Source organism: Equus asinus, chromosome 7, assembly GCF_041296235.1.
Source record: "Equus asinus isolate D_3611 breed Donkey chromosome 7, EquAss-T2T_v2, whole genome shotgun sequence".
In the NCBI taxonomy this organism is placed as follows: Eukaryota; Metazoa; Chordata; class Mammalia; order Perissodactyla; family Equidae; genus Equus; species Equus asinus.
This window is the reverse complement of record NC_091796.1, coordinates 85061354-85088793: the sequence shown is the minus strand read 5'-3', so window position 1 is coordinate 85088793 and position 27440 is coordinate 85061354. Positions and strand designations below refer to the sequence as shown.

The window sequence follows — 27440 nt, the reverse complement described above, 5'->3', positions numbered from 1 at the left end:
ACGGGAACAGGCTCCCCGCGGGCGCACACGTGGCCCTCAGCTCCCAATAAAGTTGTTGTTGAAGCGCAGCGGCCCCACGTGAGGCGGCCCGGGGGCGGAGTCGGGGGCGGGGAGAGTCCGGGGCGGAGCTGCAGGAGAGCCTGCGGCCGACGCGAGGGCGGGAGGTGGGCGCTGGCGCGGGCGCGGGCGCGGGCGGCCGGCCATGATCGCGTCGTGCCTCTGTTACCTGCTGCTACCGGCCGCGCGCCTCTTCCGCGCCCTCTCAGGTACCGGCCCCGCGTCCTTCCCGGCGGGTGCCGGGCCCGGGTCCGCCTTGGCGGGGCCCCGCGGAGCCTGGGCGCGTCGGGCCTCGACCCCCGTCCCCCGGCAGCGCCCAAGTGCGCGGAGGCGGCCGGCGGCCCGGTGCGCGGGGCCTGGACCCCTGGGCGCCCCGGCCTGGCCGACGACCCTCGCGGGCCGCCCCCTCCCCACGCCGGTGGCCTGGTGGCGTTGGGCCACAGTTAAGGAGAACGGGGCTGAGGAGAGGCAGGAGCCGACCCTCCCTCTGGCCCGGGGTTGCAGAGATGCTCTGGCGCCCGCTGAGTCACTGCCCTGGGAGGGGAGACGGTGGGCACCTCGGGGTCGGGGAGGATGCCCGCATCCTCCGTGGAGAGGGGCTGGTGGGCCCTGGGGTCTCCCGGGTGCAGACCTGGACGTACCTGCCTTCCCCTGGGCTCGCTCCACCCTCACCTTTCACTGCCGCCTGTCTGCTCTCCTGGCTCAGCCTAGTCTTTGGTTGAAAAACGGATGCTCAGAATCCGAAGACGTTTAGACCTCAGCTTTGAAGCTCTCTCCGGTGCGTTGAGGGAGAGATGTGGCGGCGTGGAGGCAATGTCCAGTTGAGACCTTAGAGGGAGGAGAGAGTTATTCTTTCACTTCTTCCTGATCTGCCTGCCCTCCCCATTCCTAGTCTTTGAAATTCCCGAGGCTCCTGGAAGACCGTCAGTTCCTCTTTCAGATCCCACAGAACTTCCAGACTTTCTCTGACAACTTAAGGAGCAGAACTAAGAGGGACTTTCTTAGAAATAAGAGGTCCAACTGTGCATTCCGTGCTTTTCCTTTCTGGAAGTTTACACCGTGTGTGTGTAATTTATGATATATATATTTCATATAAAAGATTGTTTATTTTTTATTGTGTGTCTGCCAATAGAATGTGGGCTCCAGGAGGCAGGGCCTTGTCTGTTTTGCTCCCTGCATTTCTAGTGCTAGCACACTGCTCGGAATATAGTAGGCACTCAGTTCAGGAATATCTTGTGTGTCCATGCTTCTCAGGAGTGAGAAGCTCCACAGAAGGAAGTGTTTTCAGAGAACTAAAGCATATTCCTTTAACCATGTTGCTGTCATTTCTGGAACTCTTCCCATGTGCATAATTGCAGCCTTAGTGGCCTCTACTAGTCCAGATGTTTCTAGACCAGTGGGCAGAGTTTTAGGGATCTCAGAGGAGGGGCTACCTACCCCTTCCCCCCGCCCCCACACCTGTTAAAGTAGTCCTGCTTGTATTAACTTTGTGTATTTGGTTTCTACGGAATATTTTCTTTTTTAATAAAAGGATTCTGCTGCGGAAAAACAAACCACCACCACCAATGAAAACCTAAGTTTGAAAGCTGGTAACCTCACACATGTGAACCCAAGAACCTCTGCCGTCTGGTATACGTAGAGGATATTTCAAGGGCAGGGAATTAGCATGTCCCTGAGACCAAAGCCAGCAATCTAGGCCCTGAGTTTAAAGCAGAGTTTCCCAAACTGGGCGCTGTTGACACCTGGGCCTGGGTCATTTGTTGTGGGGCTGTCCTGTGCATTGTAGGTTGTTCAAGAGCATTCCTGTCCTCTAACCACTAGATGCCAGTAGCACCCCCATAGTTTGACAACCACAGTGGCTCCAGACAATGCCACATGTCCCCTGAGGGCAAAATCGCCCCTGGTTGAAAACCACGGGTTTAGAGGGAAACCTGCATAGGCCATAAATAAGATAGTGTCTTTCAACATTGGAAACATTTTGAAAATTTTCTTGCCTTAAAAAAAGGTAGAGTGATCAAATGATTCTCTGGTGATTGCAGGTCATTGTCCTGTGCTGTAAATAAGTGATTTAGTGTGTGTGTGGGGGGGTGTTACTTGCACCAAAATACTGTGCTTGGAGTTGGGGGCTGTAATTTCAGAGGGAAACTCTTGCTTTCTTGCCTGTTGGCTGTCATTTGTGGCTGGTGAAGCAGAGAAATGACAGCTGTCTCTTGCTGTCACTTGGTAGCTTCTCATTTACAGCCTCTGATGTATTAGGGAAGGGGAAAGCTGATAATGAAGTTTGTGAAGATTTATGAGAAGAAATCGCTTTGAGAAGAGGACCAAGGACCTTTGCTAAGATTTTGAGACAACTTTTTGTCTACTTCAGGATTTTTCTTTTGGAATGCATTCATAGCTGAGGAGATTTATGGAACTAGAAAAGCTCTTGGAGACTGTCTAGTTCAAACTTCTCTTGTCCTCATGTTACGGTCAAGAGTGAGTCTATCTGACTAGGGGCGTTGTCCAAAGTCATATCGTTTTGTTAATTTTGGTGTTAGACCGTAACCCACACTTTTGATTCATGGTCAAGTGCTGGTTCCAATGTAACATGGTTCTTAGAATCAGAGAGTCGATGTTTAATAGAAGTTTTAACTTCCAGATAAACAGGATGTGGTTATATGTGATCGTCTCTGTCCTAGGTTATGGGGGCCAGCCATTCTTTCATTCATGCACTGAATATTTATCAGATCCCTACCATATAAATTAGTTAATACGTGTAAAACACGAGAACAGTGCCTGATACATAGTAAGCCCTTCTCTCTGATGATGCTGTTCCAGGCACTAAAATGGGCAGGCTCAATGATGGTACAAAGACCAGCAGAGTGGATATGATTCTTGCTTGTGTGGGACTTACATTCTAGTTGGGAGAAGAGTGTGGGTTGGGTGATGCTGTCATCTTAACATGGTATTTTGGCTTTCTTCTTAGATGCTTTCTTCACATGTCGAAAAAATGTCCTCTTGGCGAAGAGCTCGTCCCCCCAGGTAGAGGGCAGCTTTGCCATGGCCCCTCGGGGCCCTGACCAGGAGGAGTGCGAGGGCCTGCTGCAGCAGTGGCGAGAAGAAGGGTCGAGCCAGGTGCTCTCGACTGTGAACGAGGGTCCCCTCGTGGATAAGGGACTAGCCCAGAGCAGTCTGGCACTCCTGATGGATAATTCTGGAGAGCAGGCTGCTGCTTCAGAGGACAAGTGGTCCAGCAGGCAGCTGAGTGACCTGCGGGCTGCGGAGAACCTGGAGGAGCCTTTTGCCGGGGAACTAGGAGAGGACCCACTGCCAGAGGTCGAGGGCCCTATGTGGGCAGCTGTCCCCATGCAGACCGACCCCCAGTATGCAGACTGTGCTGTCCTCCCAATGGGTGGCCTGGCTGCAGAGCAGTGGGAAGAGGACCCCGCAGTGGTGGCTTGGAGCATAGCACCCAAGCCGATGCCCCAGGAAGAGGCTCTCATCTGGCCCTTTGAGGGCCTGGAGCAGTTGCAGCCTCCCCAGATGGAAATCCCATATCACGGTGAGTCTGACAACTGGCTGAGTGCACCAGGGCAGCATGTTGTGTCGGGTGTGGGCAGAGCCATTGCTAAAGGGAAGACTCTTTTGTGGGGACCTCTGCTGCTGCATTCTGTTTTTCTCAGAATCTCGCAGTATCAGATCTAGAGGGGCCTTAGAGATCATCTCATCCAGCCCCGTGATCTAACACGTGAAATAAGCACAGTGCAGAGAGGTAGGGGGACATGCCTAAAGTTGCATAGCTAGGGAGCGGCAGAACTGAGAGCAGACCCTAGTTCTGATTCTGCATGCTACTGTTTCTCTGGAGGTGACCCTGGGGCTCCCTGGGGGTAGGGATGGAGAGCTCTCGGGGCCTCCACTCTCTGCCTCAACGAGAAGAACTCCAGTTTTGTCTGTATTACATAGTGGGCTTCCATGAAAATTTGAGGTATGAGTTCCGTGGTTCGCACAGGTTTGAAATCCACTGTGCAGCTCCATGCTCTAGGGGAGGTGGGGAGGCGTTGTGGTCTCTAGCTACACAGGCTTCTTCCAGGTTTAGAGGCCAGAAAACACCCAAGGCTGAGATTACTCTAGAAATGTCTTTAACCTCTGGTGACTGTTAAGCACATTCATCTGAGTGATTCCCCAGAGACCCAGGGATTTATCAAAAGTAAGAACTTGTCAGCCTATATTTATTGAGCATGGACTAGGTGTGAGGTACTGTGCTAGGTACTGGGGATACAGTGGGGATACAGGCCAAGATTGTCTGGCTTTGTTGCCCTTATGGTCTAGTCTGAGAATGTCCTTAGAATGCTGCTCAAACTGCTGCAGAGGGATGGGTGATAGGGGAGATGAGAAAAGGAACTTTACTCCGGAGCGGAGCTGGCCTGTGGATAACGTGTCCTTGTTGTGGACTTCTTCCCAACCCCTTTGCAGAAATCTTATGGCGAGAATGGGAGGATTTCTCCGCTCAGTCAGATGCTCAGGGCCTGGAGGCGGGGGATGGTCCTCAGTTCCAGTTTACTCTCATGTCCTATAACATCCTGGCCCAGGACCTGATGCAGCAGAGCTCAGAGCTCTATCTGCATTGCCACCCGGACATCCTCAACTGGAACTATCGCTTTGCAAATCTTATGCAGGAATTCCAGCACTGGGACCCTGATGTGAGTGAAGAGGGGGGACGCGCCGTCTTGCATTTGCTGTGGCCCTGGCCTGTTTCCCAGTGCTCCTAGAAAATGAGTTCAACCCCATAGTTGTTCATATGATTGGAATCCTGCCCAGGCCTGGAGCTGGCCTGCCTGGAGTGAATGAGTCTCTGGCAGATGCTGAGAAGACTCTCCCCAGGTGCACAGTTCGCAGCACCTTTCTGCAGGGAGGGAGCCCGGAGGGATTCAAGGAACGGGAGAGTCCAGCGCACGCGTCTGGTCTCAGCTTCACTCTGGGCCCAATCTTGCTGCTGGTGACTATCTAGGAAGAGTCAGCCCTGTGGGAAGTTTCAGTGTGACCCTGCATGAGACCCGCAGCAGCTTCCCCCCTGGCCTCGGCGCCTGCTCCTAGGGTGGGAGTCACTCCACACTCTGAGTACTCTGGAATGACTGGTCTCCTTGTCAATTTCCCAGATCCTGTGTCTCCAGGAAGTCCAGGAAGATCATTACTGGGAGCAGCTGGAGCCCTCTCTGCGAATGATGGGTAATGCAGCCCCCTGGCATGTTGGCCAGTCTTTCTTCCTACAGCCCTGTCTGCTGTCTCCTGAAGGCACCGTCTTTTTCTTTTGTCTCAGTAAACCCTCAGTCTCACTGTGAGCTGGCTCCTTCTTTGCGTGGGTGAGAAAGAAAGTAGAGTTCTGCAGTTTTAAAGCAGTTCTGACCTATATTGCCATTTAATCTTTGAAGTCACCAACCCTGTGAGGCTGACTATGTTACCCCATTTTACAGTGAGGAAACAGGTTCTGAATATTTGTGTGACCTGCTCAAGGTCACAAAGCTACAAAACTAGGACTGGTGCACTGGTGCACTCAGCCAGTTGTCAGACTCACCGTGATATGGGATTTCCATCTGGGGAGGCTGCAACTGCTCCAGGCCCTCAAAGGGCCAGATGAGAGCCTCCTCCTGGGGCATTGGCTTGGGTGCTATGCTCCAAGCCACCACTGCGGGATCCTCTTCCCACTGGTCTGCAGCCAGGCCACCCACTGGGAGGACAGCACAGTCTGCATACTGGGGGTCGGTCTGCATGGGGACAGCTGCCCACATTGGGCCCTCGACTTCTAGACTCCATGCTTTTCCTATCAAGTTATGTTGCTTCTTACCCTCTGTCTCTCCTTCCCCTTCTAGCCATTCAGTCATCTAGTTGCAACTGTAAGGGAACCTCTGCAGACCCAGAATTGGCAGGGCAAGGACTTCCCTTTACTGAGCAGCAGGAGCAGAGCCTTAGGCGCACGGGCCCGGGCTCCTGCCACTGGTTGGAGAGATTCAGGCTTCAAGGACTCTGACCCGTCTTGTTGGTGGGGTGTTCCTTGCAGGCTTTACTTGTTTCTACAAGAGGAGGACTGGGTGTAAGACAGATGGCTGTGCTGTCTGCTACAAGCCCACGAGATTCCGTCTGCTCTGCGCCAGCCCTGTGGAGTACTTCCGGCCTGGTTTGGAGCTTCTCAATCGGGACAACGTGGGCTTGGTGTTGCTGCTGCAGCCACTAGTCCCAGAAGGCCTGGGGCAAGTGTCGGTGGCCCCTCTGTGTGTGGCAAATACCCACGTCTTGTACAACCCACGCCGGGGCGATGTCAAGCTGGCCCAGATGGCCATTCTCTTGGCTGAAGTGGACAAGGTGGCCAGATTGTCGGATGGCAGCCACTGCCCCATCATCTTGTGTGGGGACCTGAACTCTGTCCCTGAGTCACCTCTCTATAACTTCATCAGGGATGGAGAGCTCCAGTACCATGGAATGCCAGCCTGGAAGGTGAAATGAGGGAGGCTGCTGTGGGGATGGGAACACAGCCGAGGGAGAGGTTCGGGTGCTGGCGTCCAGCACTGTTTCTGTGGCAGGGACCTCAGTTACACCTGTTTTGGCTCTCTCTTGCTTTTCTTGTTCTGTTGAATAGCTTGTACCCAAGCCTGGAAGTGAGGAACTCTTGAGTGCCTTGGGTATATTGAAATCCTTTCTGTTTTTCATTAATTTATTTTTAATTTGTAAGTAATACATAAGTATATCCTTGCAAGAATTCAAACATTATAAAATAAGACCAAAGCCCCTTTTATTACCTGCGTTCCCCACTTCTCCCCTTAGAATTAAGTAATAACTGTTCGAAGTTTGGTGGTGGTCTTCTAGATCGTTTTCCATGCATTGACAGTGATATCTGTGTTTATGTTGTAATATGTAATTGTAATCATAATTTACATTTATGAAGCACTTACTGTGTGCCAGGTGCTATTTTAAGTACTTTGTGTGTATTAACTCATTAATTTTCACAATTTCTATTGTTTCCATTTGATAAGTGAGGAAACTAAGACATTGAAAAATTAGGTAATTTGCTTGCTTTAGGCTATGCAGGTAGTTAGTGGTGGAGCCAGGATTTGTAACCAGGTGGTCTGGCCCCAGAGCTCTTGCCCTCCAGTACTGTGCTGTGATTGCTTCTAACAGCTGATCTATACTCTATCGTGTGTGTGTCTATAAACATGGTATATTACTGTATGTTTCATTTTGTAGCTTGGTTTTTCTCACTCAACAGTGTGTATGTGGATCTGTCTCATTCCTTTTAACTGCTGACTGTTGACAGCATAGCAATCCCATGGTTTTATCATTGTTTGTTTGGCCCCCCTCATGGGCTTTCAGCTTGTGCTGATTTCTTTATATGTCACTTAATCTCCCTGTTCCTCTGTTTTGCCCCTACTGATCCAAGTTATTGCTTAACTTTTGGCAAGGCACAGTGGGGAAAGGACACAAAGTGACTGAATTATTGTTGAGCACTTTCGGCTTTTATTTTAATGAGGTTACTCAAGCGCCAGCGACGTCCTGGTTGCCATGTGTGCAGAGAGAGCATCATCCTGCCAAAAGTGGCTGTAATCAAGGAGCTCAGGGAATGGGAAAAAGAATTTACTGAGTGCCTGCCGTGTGAGAGGCACCATTAGGCATAGAGGTTAAGGGCACTCATTTTGAAGCCAGACAGTCCTGAGTTCAAATCCCTGCTCTGCCGCCTTGGGCAAGTTACTTAACCTCCTTAAGCCCCATTTACCTCATCTATACATTGGGGATATAATGGGACCAACTTCAGAGGGTTTATTTTTGTTTGATGGATTAAATAAGATAATGCACATTGTGTTTTCTAGTTCCTGCTTCAGTAGTTGGGAATACTTATTATCATCAAGATTCTTAATTGTATGTGGCGTTGTTACTCCATTTTATAGTAAAGGATATTGAACCCAAGAGAGTGGAGTTAAGTAACTTGCTCGAAGTCACACAGCTGGTAGATGACCATTGAGTCCCAGCTCTGTTTTACCTCAGATGGCATACTGAAAACTGACTTCCTTAACGGGCAGAGAGGTTGTTCATCGCTGCTCTCTCCCCAGCACTCAGCTGGTGTCTGGCACATAGTTGGCATTCAGGTATTTATTGTTGTTAAATGAAATAAAGGGGATTTTGCTGCACACGTTGGAGATATGCAGATGACTCATGTTGCCGACTGTTTCCCCTCCTGCGTTCTGTCTGCTCCCAGGATGCTCACTGGCTTTGACTGAGGACGGGGATGTAGATACGGTAAAGTGCTTTGCTGCATTTCCCATTCGGTTTGACCCTGTGGTTTCCCAGTAATAGGCTTAAGATGCTAGACCTCGATGCAGAAGATCCAAAGATCAGGATAACCCTTTTCCCGCTGGAAGTTAAAGCCCTTGAAAGTTGATGTTGCCTGTGGAGAATCGTGTAGATTTTTCTCAGGTGAAATTTAGGGGACCAAATGTTCTCACGGGTTCTGTTCTCTTTGACTTGCACACCTTACTCTCTTACCCCCATTCCTGTCTCATGGAAATTTCAGTGTTTCCTGTAAAAAAAAAAAAAAAAAAGTAAGGGTTTTAATTAGCTCCTTATTGTTAACCTTCCCCTGAGACTTATGTGTTTTGCTTACATTGTGTATGTAGTGTGTGATTGTGTGTGTGTGCTTGTCCACATGTCCCAAAACATGGGCTGTTTCCTTTTTCCATCTTGGTTTCTTCATTCCCACCTGCTCTTTCCTTGTAGGTATCTGGACAGGAAGACTTCTCCCATCAGCTTTACCAGCGGAAGCTGCAGGCCCCACTATGGCCCAGCTCCCTGGGCATCACTGACTGCTGTCAGTATGTCACGTCCTGTCGCCCCAAGAGAGCAGGTGAGCATGCGCCACTTTCTTGGTTGGCTGTGCCTCCATGCCCATTTTGGAAGAAAGCTGGTACCTCAGTGGCAAGAGAAAGTGTAATCCCTTCAATTCTCTTAGCAAGTTCCTCTGTTTTCCTCACTGTCCTCCTCATGGTCACCCGATGATATGGACAAAGTTACATCATAGCAGTTGGAAAATCTCCTTGTCTTCAGAGCCAGACTTCCTCTGTGTCCCTGTGCCGGAGGCATCGGTGCTGAGGAGATCTCAGCAGGTGGCTCTCTTCCTTTCTTTCACTGTTTGGCTCTTCCTGGTTTACAGAGAGACGGAAGTATGGCCGAGACTTCCTGCTGCGTTTCCGCTTCTGCAGCATCGCCTGTCAGCGACCAGTAGGACTGGTTCTCATGGAAGGAGTGACAGACACTAAGCCAGGTAATGGAACTAAGCTTGTTTTCTTGGTCTTTCCTCTTCACCCCTGGTATCTATCAGTTATGTGGTTTCTTGGTGTTTTCTAGGTATAATTCTTAGAGATCAGCTTCTGGTAATATGTATGCTTAGAAGGAAGGTCAGTGGAGTTCACTGGCCATATACATACATGGATGTGCAATGTGGTGAGAACATGGGCCAGGAAGCAAGAGACCTAGTTTCTAATCAGCTCTGAGACCTTGAGTAAGCTGCTAATGACTAGCATGTATATAGTATATTTAGGAGAGAAGATACATATGATGGGGCTTTGAAAATCATAAGGTGACAGTAGTCCTGCTCGTCATAAAAAGTTATTCCTACTGAGAACTTCCAGATTGAACATTTCAGAGTATACTTGACACTCTCCCCTTCTTGTCTCTGAAACCGCTCCAAAGCAACAAGGAGAATGGAAAAAAGAAATGCAAACTCCACCTTTGAGAAAAGTAGGAGATCTGAAGATACCTGAAACCAGGAAGCACAACACAGGTGGAATGGCTGCAGGAAGCGCTGGAGATGGTGCCAGGTGTGCTCGAGGAAGTATGGAGAGACTTATCTGTGGGGCTGTATGGATCTCAGAAGGAACGAGCAGAGTGCATTTCTTCAAGGTGAGGAGGGTACTTTGAGGCGCAAAACCCAAATCCCTTGTTTCATCAACAAGAATAGGATGCACAGGTTGTAAGAAGAGATTTTCTGAACCTGTTTGGTCCAAAGAGGCAGTGGAGGAAGGACTGATAAGGAATCAAGCCGTATTTGCATAAAGCAGAGAGGAGAGGAGATGCTCATACAGCGGCCTGTCTCGTTTGCCTGGAGAGGAGTAAAGATTGAAAGGGCTTATCTACGGCCCTGCATCATAAGGAAACTCCTGTTACTTGGAATACCTACTCAGTTCTTCCCTTACGTAAACTTTGTACAAATAGCTGGTACAGGAAAACCTCAGCTAATTCAAAGCTGGGCTGCCCAAAGGAACCGGCATGAGATCCATATTAAAATACCACACGGAAAAAAGGTGGAAGGAGCGGGAAACATAAAAGGCAGATAAAGAATCCTTACTTCAAAGATAAAGAGGGTTGCCATGGAGCATAGGAAAATTATGATTATTTTCCCATGAATAAAAAAAATTAAACAATTGCCTTTATAAAATAAGAGCACTAAAATAGAATAATTGCCTTTATATAATAAGTTCAGGCACATGGCATGACATTAGAAGATGAAATGTAAGCTGCAGAGCTCAGGAAAGAAGTGGAATAAAAAAATAAACATCACATAAAATGAGGGCAAAATGGGCTGCCGCACAAGAGAGAATAGATACTGCTGACAATAAGGCAAGAGACAGAGGCCAGGACACAGAAAGGCACCATGAAAAGGAAGTGAAAGATAAACAGGATTAGAGAGAGAATAACAGGAGTGGAAGATAAGGACATCTGACCTACATGTAATCGCAGGTCACGAAGAGGAAAACCAATATAATGGCACAAAGAAACATTTAAAGGTATGATTCAAGGAAGATTGTCCCAAAATGGAAAGATCTGAATCTTCAGATTGAGGGGCTATACCATGTCTAAGTAAAAAATGCCACAGGAGAATCAACACCTAGACGTCCTAGTGAAGCTACTAGAAGCCGAAGATAAAAGAATTATTTGGGCAGTTGAACCAAAAAGATCAAGCTACTTTTAAGGGTAAAAATAATCAGGTTGGCTTCAGGCTTCTTAATATTAACATTCAACTCAAAAGACAGTGGAGCAAGGCTTCAAGGGAGGACGATCTGACTCAAGAATTCTGTACTCAACCAAAAGCCTTTCTTGAAGAAACTCCCAGAGGAATAACTTAAGACAACCTAGCAATGACTGGAAAAACTATAGTAAAAGGACCGGTGGTAAGCAATGCATTCATTTATTTCTTGTAGGAATTTAATTTGAATTGGCATTTTGCACCGAGCAGTGAACATTTCACTGGCTCGCTTTTCCTTTTTAATTGCAAAGCTAAGTGTATTATTACAACTGTGGCGATAACAATATAATATTAATAACAGTGGTGGCCACTGTGCAGGGAGCATGGAGCGACTGGCATGTGCCAGGAACTGGGATAAGTGCCCGTATCAGTTGGGCTCAGCAGGGACACAGTGGCTCAGTGTTGTGAGGTTACAAAATTCTAAAGTTAATCAGTAGCAGGATCTCGCGTGGGTCATTTCATGTTAAGAAGAGGTTATTAGAGAAAGAATCAGTGCTGTACTTGAAGCATAAAATAAGCATTGCAAATTATAACAAACAAACCAAGAACTTTTAAAATACATACTGACAATCACTTTGTAAGTAGAATCCTTATATGGGGGAAATATCTAGGTCACTAACAGTGCAAAATAATGGCAGTATTTTCAAAATTGAGTTTGTTAAGTTTGGGTAAACACAGCCATCCACTGCATTCTGTGAACATGCCCTTCCATCTGTGTATTATCTCCACCCAGGGCTGAACAGGCTCCTGATGAAGCTCTTTTAAGATTCCAAATCTAAAAAACTACCACCATGTTTAGACCATGAGTAGAAAGACTTCAGCAGTCAGTTCAAGGAGATCATAGTGTGTGAGTTCTTTTTTTAGAGGATGTGTTTAGATGTGCTAAGAAATACTATTTCCAGTCCAATACCAGAGTCACTCAACCCATCCGCGCCCATCAAAACTTGCAGACTTGACTGTGACGCTGACTTTAAGGGAAGCATCTGAGTTGTGAAAGGAGCCAGGGTGCCAGTAGTGATGGTCTAACTTTCTCACAGGCTGACACGGCGTTGCGCTGGCACATGCTACACCACCCGGGTTGTGTGATAAAAACCACTGTGATTCTCGTTCTCCCCCGTCCCTTTGGGAGGAAATAATTCCTAGGAAGGCAATCTAAATTTTAAGTCCCCCCTTCTTAGTATTTTCAGTTATTGATGATTTCTTCTTGCCAACGTGGTTCTTAAACATGCACAGGGGTTCCTGTGTTTTCTTTCTCGTGAGCATGTGCATGTTTACATTGAACCCTGGAGCTTCAGGTCTTTTAACACAAGGGAACAAACCATATGCCCACCAAAGTGCATTATAGGAAAAAGCAACTGTTACTAGGTGATTTCTGTAAACCACTGTTTGCAAACTGACTAGATGACCACAGAGCAAAGGGTGTCTGATGAGCCTCCTAGCCCGGCAGGTTCTGGATCCAGCTTCACCACTGGCCCATACCTGACCCAGCGCACTGCCCTCTTCCCAAGAACTTGCAGGAGACCTTCCCTGCTGGGCTGCTGCTGGTGCCGACGGCCCAGGAAGATGTTGCAGCTCAGGAAGAGGCAGCTGTGGCCAGGTGCTCACGTGGCCTGGTGGGGCCTGGTGGCGGCCTCGAGTCCTGGGTGACGGCCACGGCAGGGCTGTCTGCACGCAGTGCTGCAGGGGCAGGACCTAGCGCTGAGGGAAGCCCTCTTCAGCACCCTGCTGGTCACTGTGACTTTTCTGGCACTGTAACGGCGGAGGATGTGACTCAAAATGAAGATACTAGAGTTATGAATGTCCATGCTCTAAATAATGTCACATCACCAATCACAGAGTGGAACTGCAGGATTTAACAGGGAATAGTAGTCAGAAAATAACTAATGGTAGGAGGTTTTAATTTACCTCTCAGTCTGTAAGAGATCAAGTGGGTAACAGATAAGTAAGAATATAGAAGACTTGAGTGACGTGTATGGCACATCCGATGTAGATCAGACTCTGAACATTGAGAGCAGAGCATCCACAGGAAATTCTGAACAATTGGTCATATGTTAGACCACCCAAAAAAACCTCCATAAATTTCAAACAGTAGAAATTTCTTCTTCTTTGATTACACTGCAGTAAAAATAGAAATTAGAAACAAAAAGGAAAACATCATTATCTGGACATTTAAAAAATTTCAAACAAACTTTTGGGTCAAAGGTGAAATATAAAGTGAAACTGCATAATATCTAGAAAATAGCAATAACTAAAATACCATATATTTGTGGGATATAGGTAAAACAATGTTGAGTGAAAAATTCATAGAAGTATATAGAATATTTAGAATCATAGAATTGTATTAATAGATAAGAAAAGATGAAAGGAAGTAAATTAAGCATCCAACTCAAGAAGTTAGAAAAAGGAACAAATAAACTGAAAGAAACCAGATGGAAAGAAGATAAAAATGGAAGTGATTTGGAAAACAGAAAAATAGTAGACTAATAACCTCTAAGCATTGGTTGTTTGGGTGAAAAACAGCTGTCACTTAGATAAGCCCATTAGCTAACCGATTTAAGGGGGCGGGGGAGGAGCGAACAAAAGCATCCAGATGCAGGTGCCTGCCCAGTGGTATAGTGGTTAAGTTCGTGAGCTCTGCTTCAGCAGCCAGGGGTTCGCAAGTTAGGATCCCGGGCACACACCTACACACTGCTCATCAAACCATGCTGTGGCAGCATCTCACATGCAAAATAGAGGAGGACTGGCACAGATGTTAGCTCAGGGCCACTCTTCCTCACCAAAAGAATAAAAATAAAAAAGTATCCAGATGCCAAAGAATTAATAGGATTGTAAGGGGGTTCTTTGCTCATCTATGTGCAAAAGAAATTGGAAACTTAGATGGCAGATAGTAAGTTTAGAAATGTAATTTACTAAAACTGATTGCAGGAGAGAGAGATAATCTAAATAGACTAACTACCACAGGGGGAAAAAGAGAAAAAGTTCTCAGAGATGCAGCCCCACAGAAATACCAGGCTGAGATTGATAGGAGAATGTATCAGACCTTTAAAGAACTTGTAATTCCATTACTATTTAAATTGTTACAGAACACAGCTGAAGAAAGGGGCCAACTTATGAAACAAGCCAAAATACTTGTTGCATTTATGACACCTGACAATAATTACACAGAAAAAACTACAGAATCATATTCTCCACTTATGAATATTGATACAAAAAGACTTAAATAGAAGGTCAGGAAACAGAATCTAGCAGCACATTGAAAGAGCAATATACCATGACCAAATAGATTTTATCAGAAATATAAAGGTAGTTTGATATTGGGAAATCTAGTAATATAACTTATCATGCTAGTATATATGAAATATATGAAACACATCATGCTATAGATGTTGAAGAGACATTTGTTAAAATTCAACATCTATTCTAGATTCTTTCAAGAAGAGCCCTGTTAGATTAAGGGAAAAATAGGTAATCTGTTAGGGAAATGCAAATCAAAACTACAGTTCGGGGCCAGCCCCGTGGCCAGGTGGTTAAGTTTGTGTTCTCTGATTCGGCAGCCCATGGTTTCACCGGTTCAGATCCCGGGCGTGGACATGGCACCGCTCATCAGGCCATGCTGAGGTGGCGTCCCATGTAGCGCAGCCAGAGGCACTCACAACTAGAATATACAACTATGTACCAGGGAGCTTTGGAGAGAAGGAAAAAAAAAGAAGAAGACTGGCAACAGTTATTAGCTCAGGTGCCAATGTTTAAAAAAAAAAAACTACAATGAGATATCACCTCACACCCATCAGAATGGCTATACTTAACAGGACAAGAAATAACAAGTGTGGGGCTGGCCTGGTGGTCTAGTGGTTAAGTTTTCATGCTCCCCTTTGGTGGCCTGGGGTCATGGATTCAAATCCCAGGTGTGGACCTACACACCGCTCATCAAGCCATGCTTGGTGGCGTCTCACATACAAAATAGGGGCAGACTGGCACAGATGTTAGCTCAGAGCTGATCTTCCTCACCAAATAAGCAAATAAATGAATAAATAAATAACAAGTGTTGGAGAGGATGTGGAGGAAAGGGAACCCTCATACACTGCTGGTGGGAACGCAAACTGGTACAGACACTGTGGAAAACAGTATGGAGATTTCTCAAAAAGTTAAAAATAGAAATGCTGTATGATCTAGCTATTCTGCTACTGGGTATTTATCCAAAGAACATGAAATCAATAATTCAAAAAGATATATGAACCCCTGTGTTCATTACAGCATTATTCACAATAGCCAAGACGGGGAAGCAACCCAAGTGCCCCTCAACAGATGAATGGATAAAGAAGATGTGTATATATATTCCGTTGTCATTGTGTGGAATTACGCACAATGGAATACTACTCAGTCGTAAAGGAAGACAAAATTGTGCCATTTGCAACAACATGGATGGACCTTGCGGGTATTATGCTAAGTGAATGACTCAGACAGAGAAAGACAAATACCATATGATTTCACTCATATGTGGAAGATAAACACAGGAATAAGGAGAACAGATTGGTGGTTACCAGAGGGAAGGGGGGTGGGGAGAGAGCTAAAGTGGTAAAGGGGCACATATATATGGTGACGGATGAAAACTAGATTATTGGTGGTAAACATGATGCCGTCTATACAGAAACTGAAATATAATGTACACCTGAAATTTATACAGTGTTATAAGCCAATATGACCTTGATAAAGTAATTAACAAAAAATAGGTGATCCCTTACACCATTAAAATACACCTATCTCAGTTAGCCGGAGCATGCTGCGGTGGAGCAAGGAGTGGGAGGAGGGCCATAGAGCTCCCTTGGGTCTGAAAAAAAAATTTAGCTCCACTTCAAAAATCATCTTGCTTAAAGAAGACACTCCAGTAGCATTCCTGTCAACAGAGCAGGGCAAGGATGACTACTGTCATTATTCAGCAGTGTTCAGAGATACCAGCCAATAGGATTAGAAATAGAAATTAGAAATATAGATAAGAAAATAAAAGTAAAAAAATGAGAGAGAGCCCCGATGGCCTAGTGGTTAAAGTGTGGCGCACTCTGCTTCAGGGGTCCGGGTTTGGTTCCCGGGCATGGAGCTGCACCACTGTGTGTCCCTGGCCATGCTGTGGCAGCAGCTCACATAGAAGAACCAGAAGGACTTACACCTAGAATATACCGCTATGCACTGGGGCTTTGGGGAGGGGAAAAAAGGAAGATTGGCAACAGATGTTAGCTCAGGGTGAATCTTTTCCTGCAAAAAAAAAAAAAAGTGAAAGGAGGGGGTAGATTATCACTCGCTGCTAATTTTGTTATATAATTGGTTATCCAAGAGCATCAACAAACAACTATTATAAGTATTAAGATAATCCTGGGAAGTAGCTGGTACAATATTAATATATAGAAACCAGTAGTATTTATATATAAAAATAATACTTGTTAAAAGATGTAATGAAAAAACCCCTATTTATAATAGCAACAAAAAGAAAAAACAGAAATTAACAGGGAAAATGTATATAAAGGACTATTTCATTTCATCTAAATTATCAAATTTATTTGCATGAAGTTGTCCGTCACAGTCCCTTTTCCTTTTTTCAAAAACAGCCGTATATTGAGATGAAATTCACATACCATACAATTCACCCATTTAAAGTGTGTAAGTCAGTGGCGTTTAGTATATTCAGAGTTGTGCAGCCATCACCATCATCTAATTTTAGAACATTTTCACCGCCTCCAGAGGGAATCCCACATCCATTAGCAGTCATTTCCCCTTCACCCCTCCTCTGTGAAAAATCAGTTGACCATGCTGTATGGGTTTCTGGACTCTCTGCTCCATTCATCTATATGTCTGTTCTTACGCCAGTACGACACTGTCTTGATTATTTTAGCTTTATATAACTTTGAAATAGAGAAGTGTAAATCCTGTAACTTTGATGTTATTTTTCAAGATTATTTTGGCTATTTTGGGTCCCTTACATTTCTATATGAATTTTAGGATCAGCATGTCAATTTCGGTAAAAAAGCTAGTTGAGATTTTGATAGGGATCTACAAATCTGTAGATCAATTTGGGAAACATTGTCATTTTAACAATATTATGGTCAATGAACATAGATGTCTTTCCATTTATTTAGATCTTTAATTTCTTTCCATGGTTTGTAGTTTTGAGTGTGTAAGTCTTATACTTCTTTTGTTAAAGTTATTCCTACTTTATTCTTTTTGATGTTGTTGTAAAGGGAATTGTTTTCTTAATATCATTTTTGGATTGTTCATTGCTGGTGTAGAGAAATGTGATTTTGTATATTGATCTTGTATCTTGCAATCTTGTGAACTCATTTATTAGTTGTAATAGTTTTTTAGTGGATTTCTTAGGATTTTCTATATGTAAGATCATGTTATCTTGCAAATAGCAATCGTATTACTTCTTCCATTCCAGTCTGGATGCCTTTTACATCCTCTTCTTCTGTAATTGCCCTGCCTGGAACTCAGTGCAGTGTTGAGTGGTGAGCGCGTGGATCCTTGTCTTGTTCCTGGTCTTGGAGGTAGCGCTCTCAGTCTTTCACCGTTAAGTATGATGGTAGCCATGGGGTTTTTGTGGATTCCCTGTATCAGGTTGAGGAAGTTCTTCTATTCCTAGTTTTTCAAGTGTGTTTTTTTGGTCATAAAGGGGTGTTAGATTTTGTCCAGTGTTTTTTCTGTGTCTATTCAGATGATAATGTGGTTTCTGTCCTTCTATATTTTATTAAGATGGTGTATTACACTCATTGATTTTCAGATGTTCAACCAACCTTAGATTCCTAGGGTACATTGTACTTGGTCATAGTATATAATCGTTTTTATCTTTTGCTGGGTTTGGTTTGCTAGTGTATTGTCCTTTTGGTATTCGGAGACTCAGTTTCCAATGTTGGGGGAGGGGGTTTCCCCCACACCAACAAACAGTTCAACTCAGTTCTGACACTGTCTACCCAGAGACAGCAGCAGATTCTGCAAGTTAAGGGGTCAGTCCCACAAGACTGCCCTCCCCCGGTCAGATGCCAGTTGCAAGCCCAGGTTGTTACCTGTGGCTCTGATGCATTAGCTGTAAATCAGAGGTTCCCGTGACGCCATCCTTCCTTGGGTTTGATTAACTTGCTAGAGCGGCTCACAGAACTGAGACACATTTTACTGTCTAGATTCCCACTTTACTGTGAAAGAATGTCTCTCAGGAACAGCCAGATGGAAGAGATGCACAGGGCAAGGTGTGTGGGAAGGGGTGTGGAGCTTCTGCACCCCCTCCGGGTGCGCCACTCTCCCCGCATCTCCATGCGTTCACCAACCTGGAAGCTCTCCCAACGCTGTCCTTTTGGGTTTTTTGTGGAGGCCTCATTACGTAGGCGTGATTGCTTAAACCATTGGCCGCTGGCGATTCTTTCACCCTCCAGCCCCCTCCCCTCCCCGGTGGTCATTGAGGGGGGCGGATGGAAAGCTCTGACTCTAATCACACGGTTGGCTGTACTGGCAACCAGTGTCCATCCTTAGGTGCTGTTCAAAGGTCACCTCGTTAACATAACAAAAGACACCTTTATCACTCTCATCACTTAAGAAATTCCAAGGGTTTGGGGAGCAGTGAGCCAGGAACATGGAGAAAGACCAAATATATATGAATAATATATTTTGGTGATCTGAATGACCAAATATATATTTCTTATAAACCACGATATCACAAATGTTGGGGAATTTTTGCCTCTATATTCATAGAGGATATTGGTCTGTAGTTTCTTTTTTTATGATGTTTTTGTCTAGTTTTAATATCAGAGTAATACCTCATAGCATGAGTTGAGAAGTGTTCCCTCTTTTATTTTTTAGAACTGTTTGTGAAGAAACCCTATTACATCTTCTTTAAATGTTTGGCAGAATTCACCAGTGAAGCCATCTGAGCCTGGGGTTTTCTTTGTGGGAAGTTTTTAAATTACTGGTTCAATCTCTTCACTTGTTATAGGCCTATTCAGATTTTCTGTCTTTTCTTGAGTCAGTTTATGTAATTTGTGTCTTTGTAGGAATCCGTCCATTTCGTCTAAGGTATCTAATTTGTTGGTATACAGTTTATAGTACTCGCATTTTTATTTTTATTTCTGTAAGGTTGGTAGTGCTGGCCCCTCTTTCACTCCTGGTTTTCGTAATCTGAGTCTTTTCTCTTTTTTTCCTTGGTCAGTCTAGCTAAGGATTTGTCAATTTGGTTGCTCCTTATTATCCTGTTGTCTTAGTTATAACAGAACACCACAGACTGGGTGGTTTATAAACAACAGAAATTTATTTCTCACAGTTCTGCAGGCAGGTAGTCCAAGATCAGGGTGCCAGTGTAGTCTGGTTCTGATGGGGGTCCTCTTCTGGTTGCTGACTGCCAACTTGTTGTTTATCCTCACATGGCGGAAAGAGGGCCAGAGAGCTCTCTGGGATCCCGTTTATTTATTTTACTTTTTTTAAAGCTTCGGTACGTGGTTGTGTATCCTCCTCGTTAGTGTTAGTTCTCTGTGTGAGCTGCCGCCACAGTATGCCACCTCGCAGACGGGTGGTGGTTCCACGACTGGGAAATGAACCTGGGCATTGTTGGTGAGAGCACCGCATCTTAACCGCTGACCACAGGGCTGGCTCTGGGATCCTTTCATAAGGGCGTTAATCGTGTTCACAGGACTCCACCCTCATGATCTATCCCCTCCCAAATGTCCCGCCTCCTAATCCCAGCACCTTGGGGGTTAGGATTTCAGCATATTTTGGGGAGACACAAACATTCAGTCCATAACACCTGTTAATGTCAGTTGGGTCTCTAATAGCATTCCTTCTTTCTTTCCTGATACTGGTAATGTGTGTCTTTTTGCTTTTTTCGGAGGCAGGGAGATTCGCCCTGAGCTAACATCCGCTGCCAGTCCTCCTCTTTTTTTGCTTGAGGGAGGAAGATTAGCTCTGCGCTAACATGGAAGAGCCAGTCTTCCTCTATTTTGTATGTGGGATGCCACCACAGCATGGCTGATGAGTGGAGTAGGTCCACACCCGGGATCTGAACCTGCAAACACGAGCTGCTGAAGCAGAGCATGTGCAACTCTAGCCACTCGGCCACAGGGCCGGCCCCTGTGTCTTTTTTCTTTGTGTGTGTACATATATATGCGTGTGTAAGTATGTGCACATGTATGTATGTGTGTGCATATGTGTGTATACCATACACACATAGATACATGCGCACACAGTGGATGGTGAGTGATGGAAAATCTCGAAGCTACAGCAGGAATTTGGTCCACTGGCTGCCTCTGGAGAGGGGGATCGAGTGGCAGTGGCCCTGGAGTGGGAGGGAGTCTTTTCACTAATATTTTGCTCTACATTTTGACATTGGTATCATGTGACTATATTACCTAATTTAAAGAATAAATTTACATTAAAAAAAGGTGCTGAGCCAAGGAAGAAATGTTGCTTTTGGAGGCCTCTGCCTCCCTGAAGTTCTTGACTTTGGTCCCTTGTTTCTTCCTCCCCTTCCCTTCTCTCTTTCCCTTGCCCCTTCTGCAGCAATCCAGGCCAGGATCTGAGAGGGGTTTCAAGGTGCCAGGTTCTGACCCTGTGTCATGGTCTAAAAGATAAAACCTTTTCTCTCTGGTCTTCTACAGAGCGACCTGCTGGCTGGGCCGAGGCCGTCCTCGAGGAAGACGCGCGTGAGCCTGAGCCTGCCTTCCCCAGGTGATCTTCCCCGTTCCCCACAGCTTGCGTTCCAGCCCCTGTCTGGGTGCAGGAGACATTCCCCTGGGCTTTCCTGAGGCTGATTTGGGGGAGCACTTCCTGCTGAGCTCTCTTCCCCTAATACTTGCTAAGCATATGGAGGCCCACACAGGTGTGCAGAGGCCAGGGGTGAATCACCCAGCTTCTTGCAGATGAAAATCCCATGCACTTTTCCTCAGGGAGTGAGGCCTCACAGAAGAGCTGGCTGACCCACAGACAGGGAAGCTTAGGCGTATTTCTCCACGTAGCAAGAGGAGAATGGGGACTGTCAGGGGACTGAGTTTACGTGTGTCTGTTTCCAGGCTAATTTTAGCTGAGATTGCCAGCCCCTTATTAGCATGGGAAAGAATTTTCTGAGATTGACTTATTTGGGATCATCCCTTAAAAAGCTTTATAAAACCCACAGAGAAAGTGACTTTGGGAAAAGTTCAATCATGTTTGTTGACTGACATCATGTTCTCCTCCATCCTTGTAGGACTATAGGCACTATCCAGCACTGCCTCCACCTGACCTCAGTATATACTCATTTCCTGCCCCAGCATGGCCGCCCAGAGGTCACCACAATGCCCTTGGGTCTTGGAACAACAGTGGATTACATCTTCTTCTCAGCTGAGTCCTCCGAGGATGAGAACAGAACTGGTAAGCTGGGTGGGTCCTGAGTTCCTAGAAGCCACCTCAAGAGTCCCTGGGAATGGCTGATGGTAGGTTAGGCATTTGGTCGCATGGCTTGGGCTGCTGGGACCTGAGCAGAAAGGAGCGGATTTCATACTTCCCTGGCACTGGTCATCCTCATCATACTCCCCTTAGGCCCCTTGCCTGCCTTCTTGTTTATCCTTGTGGCCTTAGAGAGAGGTGGGCAGAGCAAGCACTCTCCACCCCTATTCGAGAGGGGAGGATAGAGCACCAGGAGGTGATTGCATTTGCTCAGCAGCAGCCAGTTAGAGACTTGGTTGGATTAGAGACCCTATTTCCTGCCTCCTTACCCCATACCAATAGTCACAGTGTAGCAATCTACTAGTCCCATGCCAATTTTGTTTAAGGCATGTCTTTTAAAATGTTTAAATTGATTGCCTATGTTCAAAAATGAGATTTTATTTAGAAAATCTGGATTTCCAGCTTCTCTTGGAAAATCAGGCGATCTTGTAATGCTGGGCCTGGCATACATTCTCCAGTTTGCCTCAGTCCCCTGACCCAGCCCTGCTTCATTCTGGGATATATCGCGAGTATCTGAGAAAGTGAGGCCTCAGCCGGGGGCAGCAGGAGAGGCGAAGGGGATGCAGCCCCCACGAGGGTGGCTCCCACAGGCCGCACCCGGCCCTGCAGCACGGCTGTGGCCACTTTACCCACTGGCTTCTGCTTTGTACCCAGATCGCAGGCTGTATCAAGATGGCACGCTCAAGCTCCTGGGCCGTCTCTCCCTCCTCTCTGAAGAGATCCTCTGGGCTGCCAACGGCTTACCCAACCCCTTCTGCTCTTCAGACCACCTCTGCCTGCTGGCCAGCTTTGGGATGGAAGTCACCGCCCCATGACGGGCTCCCAGGGGAAGAGAGCTTCTCTTCCAGAAGAGCTCAGTGGATCGGAGACTGCAGAAATATCCCATGCTTCTGGAAACTTAGATCCAAGAAACTTTCGTCCCCTCCCTTCCCCCTCCTTGTTCCCTTTCTCCCATGGTTAGATTTTCTCCAGGCCCGTCCACATTCTCTGCCTGTGGTCCCTGTTCCGCCCCAACCTCTTCCTAATCCTGTGCCGCATATGTGGTGGCCCTGGGAGAGGCGGAAGGGGGGGTCCTCCTTCCTTCCATGTATCCAGCGCTCCCCATCGATTCTTAATTACCAGGGTTGTGGGAGCTACTGATCTCTTGGTTACTTGCTTTCAGGCCGTTTCTTAGTGGTACCTTCTGATCCGACCTTCTCCCTGCTTTCAAGACCTCTGGGCCCAGCACCCTTGCCAGGCACACCCATGTGAAATGTGTGTAGGGTGTGTGCATCCTCTCGGGGTGGCACTGCTCTGTGCGGCCATCCCTGCCTCTGACCAGTCCACTTGCCGTGCTTGCCACTTGCCGAGGGGTGGGTCAGGAGCTGTGCTGCCGGGCGGCGGCAGGGCCGTGGGCCCTCATTGCCTTATCTTTCTGTTTCATTAGGCTTTCATCGTGCCAGCTAGGGCATACTCATCATCGGGGCTCTGGGAACGAACGGGCCCCACGCCTGGGGTGGCAGATTCAGGGGGGCTCTCCCTGCCCCAGCGGCCTCTGAGCCTCCAACCCAGAGCTCCCCACAGGCCTGGCATGCTTCCCTAGGGCTCGTCCCTTTCCCCAGGCTGCCCCGTGGGAGGCAGAGTGTGGGGTCAGTGGGCTGGGAGAGTGGTTTGAGGTTTAAAACCCTTTAAGGATGAGGAGAAAGCGCTCAGGAAGCTCTTGTCTCACTGGACTCCGCGGCCTGCAGAACGGGGGCGAGGGTGGGCCCGCGGGGGAGAGCCGCAGGCTCCGTAGCTGCCTCAGCTGGGACGCCAGGCTCAGGGCCTCGTTCTCTTTCCTCTGCACGCCAACAAGCAGCTTTCTGTCCCTCCTCCCTCATTTTACTTTTTGCTGCCTCCCCCATTCCCGTCCATTTTCTCCCTAGAAAAGTCAGGTACTTAGCTCAAGCTAAACCTTCTCAGCAGCAAGGTGGCCGTGGGCAAAGCTGGCACAAGAGCTCCCGGTGGCAGCGCCTGAGGGTTTGCTCTGGTCAGCAAGGCCTCGGCGGCCCCTTGCCTCTGCTTTCCCTCTCCTAGTGCACGGGTGCCCTGGCCCATTCCAGGCGCTCCTGTGCCCACACGTCACCTGCATGCCTTAATCTTCCATTGCTGGGGTGTGGCCTGGAGTGTCCCTGGGCCGGCTCCTCTTCACGTCTCCTGTAACTCAGAGTAGCCGCCGGCCCTGCAGGTGTGGCTTAGTGTTGCCCCGCTCAGCCTCCAGAATGGGACTAAACGAATAGCTGAGAGGCTGGAGTTAGGGACGGTTGGCAGAGGTTAATGTCCTCTCCCTTTTATGAAAGCCAAAGACCCAGCTTGAACACTGCTGCCGCTTTCATGGTTACGAGCTTTCCATGCCTAGGTTCTGGGGACTTTATCTAGGTGTGTGTATTTTTAAACATTGTTGCCTGGGTACTGGGCATGTGCTGTCTGTGCCCAGGCCTGTCTGTCCACACCCCCTGTTCACTGTCTGTCTCCCCCTGGGCACCTCGTGAGATGGTCTGAGACAGTGCCCTGTTGATTCCTAGGACTATGGCCCACCACCGTTGTCTTCTGCCAGGAAATGCAGTTTAAAAATGGCTAAAGGTGGCAGAGGCCAGGAGGTTGATAGATGATCTTTTCCTTGTTTTATTTGTTTATGTTTTGCAAATCAAATGGGGGTTTTAAATGGTCATTTAAACTCTTTTCCAAATAAAGGTTTACCTTTTCCCCCTACTGTTGGTCATTTTATTAGGACCCAGAAAGGCACGGGCGAGAGAAGGCCTGCAGAATGTGGTGGGCAGAGAGGAAGAGACTGATCCTGTGGTGGGGTCTCCCGTCCTAAAGCTGGACCAGAGAGAGGCGTTACAGTCTCCCTCTGATAACTGCTCTGAGGCCTGGGAGGAACGGGGCCTGAGCGAACCCCTTCCCTGACTTCTGTGGGGTGCAGCTCTCTTCTCCATCCTTGCAAGGCTAGAAAAGAGCTCTTTTGCTGCTTTCGTTCTTACTCCGTCTGCTGCCCGGACCTCCCCCACTCCACACTGCATTTCAGGAGGGTCAGGCCGCAGTGGACCAGAAGTGTTCTCCTGGTCAAAGCTTGGCAGCTGCAGGAGGTGTGATGCTGGTGGCAGATGCCTCTTGCCGAGCTTTATCTATTTCTGATCATCTCTTTTGCATTCTGGAGCCAGGGCTGAGCTGTGGGCCATCTGTTGCTGGAAGGGTTTCTCTTCTTTCCTGGGCCTCACTCTTCTGGTACTTTTGTCTTCCTCCAGCCTCCTTATGCAGCAAATCCACCAAGCCCAAATGCCCATGGGAAGCCCCGAAACCAGGCGTGGCTTTCTGCCTTATCTGAACAGAATCCCAGACCCCACACCTCTGAACCAGTCTGAGAATCTGAATTATTTAAAGCTATCTGGGAGCTTCTGTTGAACCACCTGGGTTGGGATTCAGCAGGAAAAAAACCTAGGCAGGGATTAGAAACGCCACTTGTCATCTTGGCCGGGTCACTTGGTGACTGGGTAGGTTAACCGCTCCCAGTCTCAGTTCAGATATCTCGGTGAAATGGAAATTAAAGTAATAATCCTTTCCACTGGCGAGGAATTTTCAGACCTGAAATTGCGTTGTTTGGGCTTTGGCAAGCAAGGGATGCGGAGAATCCCAGAGTACTGTCGGTGGGAGGGGAGGGGGTAGTTCTCCCGGCGACGCTGGACGGCTGGCCCATGGCTGGTACTTCATAGCTCCCGAGCTTTGAGGTGTATTTCCAGGGCCCTCCGTCCTGGCCTGGAGGGTTTCCCCCTAATTGCCTGAGTCACACAACACGTGCACAGCACTTTGATTAGCAGTTTGCACGGTGCTTCCATTATCAGTAGCCAGTAGCACTATGAGGTGGCAGTGCAGGCGATCACACATTACCTTCACGTCTCGGAACAGAAATCCCAGCTAGGTGAGTTGAGAATCTCCTTTGCTTTATTTCCTCAACCTCAAGCTCCTTTCCAAGAGCAGGAGAGACAGAATGTCTTGTAAGGCGGACACACGCGGGGTGGGCCTGGGAAAGGGAGTGTGGACGCAGCTTTCAGCTGGCGACCAAGAAGGGAAGCGAGAGCTGGGTGCTGCCGCTTCTGTGTTTAAACTCTTTCTCTCCAGTTCTTGCCCTGGAGTAGCTACTAATGAGAGGGTTGCTTTTGATTGGTTACGTAATGCAAAGTGTCACTCCTCTGCTCCCGGAGTAGGAGTGGCCCACCTCTAGTTTCCACTAGGCCAGCGAGCTGACCTGCGGCACTCCGCTTCCAGACTCCTCCTGGTGCAGGTGCACCGCTCCTCTCCGTTTCCCTCCCCTGCTGAGCAAATGGGCAAAACACAGCCGTTTCAGGCAAGGGCCAACCAGGTGGGGTGCAGATCTCCCTTTCCTTAGGAGAATGTGAATTTCACTTTTTAAAGGGAACTCTGCCTTCTGCCCATCCCGTCAGCTCCTGCGCCCCTAAGGCCCGACGCCTCACAGCTGCGGAAGAGAATGGAGTCTCTCCACTTAAATTCTTGGAGGTTTTGTTTTTCCCCCAAGCAAGTCCTTTCTGCCTGGGGGTTGGAGCGTGTGCACGCTCCCATGTGGGCTGGCCTCCAGAGCTGCCTCTCCAGCTGACCTAAGGTGGCCCGTCTCCGCCACCTGCCGGGCCTCAGCAGCTGGTCCCCTCGCCCCCTGGCAAACCCTCAGCAGCCCGCATCTGGGCCAGGCAGCTCTGCCTTTGATGTGACCACCGCTTCTTGTCACCATTGCCCTCCACGGTAGCGGTCAAGATGTCAGATCCTGGCAGATGGTGGTGGCAGAGCTTCAACCTCTGCACGTTCAGGCCTCTGAAAAGTGCCGCCTCCATCCAAAGGTCCCACCCAAATCAGTCACACGCCTAAAGCAGGCAGGCACATGCCGTTAGCCTGAAAGAAATGGAGAGGTAGAAAATGAACTAAGAAAATGAACCCAGTAACTTGGGCTCTGATCCTCCCAGGAGTCCACAATGACACTTACCTCTGTGTCAGTTCTAAGAAACTGGCCAAGCAGTGTCTATGATGAGCCTGCCTGACTCATGGCAGACTCTCGCCTGGCACTTACCCTGCCCTCGTTTGCACGAGAGCAGTCCAGGGCCACCGTGTACCAGCCCACCTCACTGAAGGCCACCAAGAGGCCCTTTACTTGGTATTTTAGCTGGACTTGAACGTGTGAATTATAACAGTGCCTCTGTGTAAGGGCGTACAATCCAAGATATTCACCAATTCTGGTTACCTTTAGTGCAAGACCCTTTTCTGGTATTATTTAAACTGGATTTAAATGAGCTCGTAAGTAATAAAACTCTCTTTGATGGGGGACAGCACAAGATGTGGATTCCAAAGGACGCCTCTCCTCTCCCCAGTAACCCTGTCTCACCACCACGCTACTGAAAATGAGGGGTCTTGTGCTAAATGACACTTCTGGTCAGGACTTTATGGCCATGATGAGAAGTAGGAAATATCCTATCTCCCTTAGAAGTTTTAAGCTGAATGAAAGGAGAGCAGAGAAATGGGGAGGAGGGGACAAAAGTGAAAAGTGCTGTGGAGCCTGAAAGATATCTCTGTGCAAGTCTGGATGCAACTGTTTGGCCTCATCTTAAAGCACGGGAAGACGTCCAGAGCCGGAGGGATGATGCAGAGGGAGGGGTGACGGGAACCAGAGGTGTTTTCCAAAGCTGTAGCTTTAAGCACCATAGATCCCGCACTGGCCACTGAGATGAGATTTCAGATCCTCGTTGCTATGGTTTCCTGAAACAACCTCATCTCCCAAGAGAACACTCACCCTTCCTCCTCTGTTCCCGAAGGACTGCTGGGGACTAGGACAGGAAGAGCAGGGCTCTGGAATGCATCCTGGGAGCAG

At 47.7% G+C, this 27440-nt stretch overlaps 1 protein-coding gene across 2 annotated transcripts; it reads left to right on the top strand.

Annotated features, from left to right (window-relative positions):
* The first annotated feature begins 102 nt into the window (after positions 1-102).
* On the top strand, positions 103-25133 carry ANGEL1 (angel homolog 1). 2 transcript variants are annotated; one of them, XR_011504702.1, is made up of 10 exons: positions 103-266; positions 3023-3598; positions 4510-4736; positions 5193-5262; positions 6092-6525; positions 8797-8923; positions 9230-9340; positions 9769-9978; positions 20728-20797; positions 21312-21378. XR_011504702.1 is itself a non-coding variant. In XM_014840888.3 (10 exons), exons 1-10 carry the CDS (start codon positions 203-205, stop codon positions 22363-22365), a joined length of 2004 nt encoding a protein of 667 aa, XP_014696374.3. In that variant the 5' UTR covers positions 103-202; the 3' UTR covers positions 22366-25133. The 2 variants fall into 2 exon arrangements, 1 of the variants encoding a protein (XP_014696374.3); XM_014840888.3 differs by lacking the exon at positions 9769-9978 and adding an exon at positions 22205-25133 and having other exon boundaries at positions 21312-21475.
* Positions 25134-27440: the final 2307 nt, after the last annotated feature.

Excerpts from the sequence above, each read along its gene's own strand:
- ANGEL1 (XM_014840888.3), top strand. The coding sequence starts at position 203 with ATGATCGCGTCGTGCCTCTGTTACCTGCTGCTACCGGCCGCGCGCCTC. Across the intron at positions 6,526-8,796 it reads ATGGAATGCCAGCCTGGAAG|GTATCTGGACAGGAAGACTT; the intron begins GTGAAATGAGGG and ends CTTTCCTTGTAG. Across the intron at positions 21,476-22,204 it reads CGAGGATGAGAACAGAACTG|ATCGCAGGCTGTATCAAGAT; the intron begins GTAAGCTGGGTG and ends CTTTGTACCCAG.